The 4,288-nt window shown below is 38.9% G+C and overlaps 1 protein-coding gene across 1 annotated transcript; it reads right to left on the bottom strand.

The window, feature by feature from the left end:
- Positions 1 to 1,788: 1,788 nt before the first annotated feature.
- On the bottom strand, positions 1,789 to 2,745 carry LOC105602420 (olfactory receptor 52H1). The gene has a single exon (XM_027979856.2). The coding sequence runs from the start codon at positions 2,734 to 2,736 to the stop codon at positions 1,789 to 1,791; it is 948 nt and encodes a 315-aa protein (XP_027835657.1). The 5' UTR covers positions 2,737 to 2,745.
- Between the last annotated feature and the right edge of the window lie 1,543 nt (positions 2,746 to 4,288).

Here is a 4,288-nt window from a genome sequence, read left to right as displayed (position 1 = left end):
AATCTGCCTGATAATGCAGGAGACCAGGGCTCGATCCTTGAGAGAAGGAAATGGCAACTCAGTCCAGTATTCTTGCCTGGGAAGTCCTATGAACAAAAGAACCTGGCAGGGCTGCGGTCCATGGAGTCTCAAAGAGTCGAACACAGCTTAGCATATAAAAACAATAAAAACCAGCTCTGATTCTCATAGATATTTTTTTTTCCCTTCCTCTGGAGTCTGTTTTCACATGAGTAAGGTTATGTTTTGTTCAGTGGGAATATCAATAGGACTTAGCAGATTCTTTTCTAGCTCCACATTTATGACTGCCTTGCCGTGTGCCTTGGAAAAGTCATTTCACTCTAAGAGTTTGAGTTTCCTCTTCCTAAAATGAGGTCTGGATGATTCCAGTGCCCCAGGATCTGGTCCTGCCCATAATCCCTCACCTCCTAGCCCACCCCACTCTGTTGTGACCACACAGACCTTGTTTTTGGCCTCAGCTCATGTCAAGCTGTTTCCAGCCCCATGGCCTTTGCAAGTGCTGTTCTCTCTGCCATCGTCTTTCTCATCAAGTTTTAGTCCATCATTATATTTGGTTTTGTTTTTCTATTGATTATATTACTATTTGAAGGTAACACATTTATTTTCTTGCTCCTTATTTGTTACTCTCCCTGGAAAATGAGCTCCAGAGAAGCAAAGCAGAACCTCTTCCACATTATTAATCCTGAATGCTTAAGACAAAACTTGAAATATATTAGTACTAAATAAGCAATTCCGGTTGAATAGACAATTTTCAAAAAATATATATGTATATTGAAAGAACTCCACATCTTTCTTTGATTACAACATGTATCTTCTCAATTCTAATGCTTATGACATTTGGGTGCATCTTACCTTGAATGTATTACTTTACTGTAGTTTTCCCATTTTCATCCCCATACCTCACCGAAGAAATGTATTTTGCAATTGAGTCTTTTAATCAAGGAAATAGGCTCTGTAGATAAGAACTCCACAAGTCTTCCAGCCAATGTTGTTGTTGTTTTGTTTTGTTTTGTTTTACTTTCATATTGGCTTGAGTTCTCACCTATGTATTGTAGGAAGGTTGTAGGAAGTCCAGCCCTCTTCTCAGATCTCCAGCTACTTTAGGGGGTCATTTTTGCGGAGCACTATCTCTGAAGTTCACTTTATCAGTATGTCTTGGAGCTTAAAAGCTACTCTCCCTTCCCCAAAACCATGGCATTGATAAGTATATTCTCTTATTCCTATTATAGCAATGCAGATAGAACTCATTATTTATAACAGACTTGTACTGGAAGGTCTTTGGTGTCTAAGGATTGGACATTTAAAGTGAATTACATAACATAGACAATAATTAGAATATATATTATTAAAAATGTCCTAAATCCATCTAATAATCCCCTAAGTGAAAATTTTCAATTTTATATTCTCAGTTTTAATCATTTTCTTCAGAGTCTTTGTCCGGTTTCACATATTTTTCTCTCTCCATAACTGCAAAATTCAGTTTCTAAATTGTTATTGCTATTTTCTATTTAGACTAACTCAGCACTCTGTTTTCCCCTCCGTATTTCAAATTGTATCCTGCACAGTTTCATATTTCAAAAAAAATCAGGTCATCAAGGAGTATTTTAATACTTAAAAATCTTTCTTTCATATAAATCATGACATATTCATAAAACACAAAATCACTTGTAGACTGTTCTTACTTTAAATAACATTTCCCTTTTTAAAAAATTCTTACATATTAATATATGTTAAAAACTTCTCCTAACTTTTCCATTGCACAGTGGAACATTATAATGTACCCTTGATGGAAAATAAAATGATGACCTTTTCTCTGATCTGTTTGGTCTTCACTCCATAAACAATGGGATTGAGTGCAGGTGGGATAACAATGTAGAGGTTGGCAAACATGATGTGGAAAGTGTGGGAGACATTGTGTCCAAAGCGGTGGGCAAGGATGGAGAAAAAGGCAGGTGTATAAAACATGAGGATGACACAGACATGGGAACCACAGGTGCCCAGGGCCTTCTGGCGGGCTTCTTGGGAGGGGAGGCGGAAGACAGCACAGAGGATGAGTGTGTAAGAAACAGCAATGAGGATCACATCTGAGATGACTGTCATGATGGGAACGCAAAAGCCATACCAGATGTTGATGGAGATGTCCACACAGGCAAGCCGGGCAACACCTATGTGCTCACAGTATGTGTGCGGTATGATGCGTGTCCTACAGAAAGGCAGTCGTGTGAGCAAGAATACAACTGGCAGGATGATGCAGAAACTACGAAAGGAGATTCCCACCACAATCTTGATGATGGTCTTGGGGGTCAAGATAGTGTTGTATCTCAAGGGAGAACAGATGGCCACATAGCGGTCAAATGCCATGGCCATCAGGATGGCTGAATCCAGGACAAAGCTGTAGTGGAGGAAGAACACTTGTGTGAGGCACCCTGGGAATGTGATCTCTCGAGCCCCAAGCCAAAAGATACTGAGTGTTTTAGGAACACCAACTGTGGACAAGGTGAGGTCAGTTATGGCCAGCATGGAGAGAAAGAAGAACATGGGTTCGTGAAGGCTACGCTTCACTAAGATTAGATAGAGAAGGATGCAGTTTCCCACAATGGCTACAATATAGATGACGCAGAAGGGAATTCCAATCCACACATGGGCTTGCTCCAGGCCTGGGATCCCCACCAGAATGAAGGGTCCTGCGTTGTCTCTGCTCAGGTTCAAAAGGACCATGGCAGACCAGGATGGCGCAAGTCCCAGCTCCTGAGGACAGAGGGTGGTAAATGTTAGGCTCACTTGAGTCACCCTCACTTCCAACAGTTCATTATATATCCCGAAAAATAAAGTGGCTGTCTAATTATAATTCAAAGTGAGATCCTTTGTAGTGAAGGAAGATTGTTAGGAAGTTGGCAGGTAACATGCATAAGCCACACAGTCTCATATATAATAGAACATACAGTTACTTTACCTAAAGAGACTATCTTATTTATTCTGGCCATCGCTGATGATTTATACAGCTTTTCCAGGCAATTTTCCATATTGGCATCAATCATTCTTTTGATTATGCAGTGTACCTCTATTACAAACTACCAATTTACAGGACATATTTTTCCATGAGTTGGTGGATTATAGTTTACATGACTTTATGGACATCATTAAGGGATTCCCAGAGGGCACTAGTTGTAAAGAATTTGACTGTCAATGCAAGAGACTTAAGAGATGCGGGTTTGATCCCTAAGCCAGGAAGATCCCCTAGAGGAGTGCATGGCAATCCACTCCAGTATTCTGGCCTGGTGAATCCCATGGACAGAGGAGCCTGGTGACTTACAGTCCATAGGGTCACACAGAGTCAGACACAACTGAAGCGACTTAGCAAGCATGCATAGTCATCATTAATTAATATCAATTCCTTCTGTCATTGTCCCAAGCAATTATTCACTCTTCAAGCTTCATGGTGACTGTGCTTCTTCAATTTGTGAAGTCCACATCACTTTTTTAGATTCAAAATCCTGATTCAGTTTAGCCAACACTGTCTGAGTTCCTAGACTATGCTGAAAAACAGGTGCAACTTAAATTTAAATTTTAAAATCCCACACACTTGAGCTCATGGATTCTTGTTCCTCCAAAAATACTGTTTTCCAGAACTCAGTAAACTCTACAGCTTTATACTATCCTAATGCTTTGGACTTAATAACAATTTTGAATAAAAATAGAAACAAGGTTTCTATCCAAAAGAACTATTTCTTTGTAAATGCATATTCTATTTGATAGACATGTCCACTGCAGGATATATACTCTCTTAGATGCACACATACGTAGTACTTAAAATTTCAAGAATGCTTTGATCTATACTCACATTCTTTCAAATGTTTTACCGTCATATATTTACCCACACACAATTTTACACAGACCTGAAATCCCTCTTCCCTCCTTTCTCTCACATGAACATACACATATCTACACATTACTACACATATACACTCATATGCACAAATCGTACACACCTATAACAAACACCAATGATAATATAAAAAATACTGCATGATGGGATTGGATCATTGCCATTTTCTTTGTAAATTACCAAAATCTTTACTCTGGGAATAAATCTTTTAAAGACTAGGTCCTTGAAATTTTCCTATTTGATGCAACATGGATGGACTTGGAAGGTGTTAAGCTAAGTGAAATAAGTCAGACAGAGAAAGACAAATACTGTATGATATCACTTATATGTGGAATTTGAAAAATACAACCAAGCTGTGAATATAATAAAAGAAAAGCAGGCTCA

This window comes from Ovis aries, chromosome 15, assembly GCF_016772045.2.
Source record: "Ovis aries strain OAR_USU_Benz2616 breed Rambouillet chromosome 15, ARS-UI_Ramb_v3.0, whole genome shotgun sequence".
Taxonomy (NCBI): Eukaryota; Metazoa; Chordata; class Mammalia; order Artiodactyla; family Bovidae; genus Ovis; species Ovis aries.
This window is presented reverse-complemented; position numbering and strand designations above follow the sequence as displayed.

What these genes read in the sequence shown, in the direction of transcription:
- LOC105602420 (XM_027979856.2), bottom strand. Translation starts at nt 2,736, where the DNA reads ATGGTCCTTTTGAACCTGAGCAGAGACAACGCAGGACCCTTCATTCTG.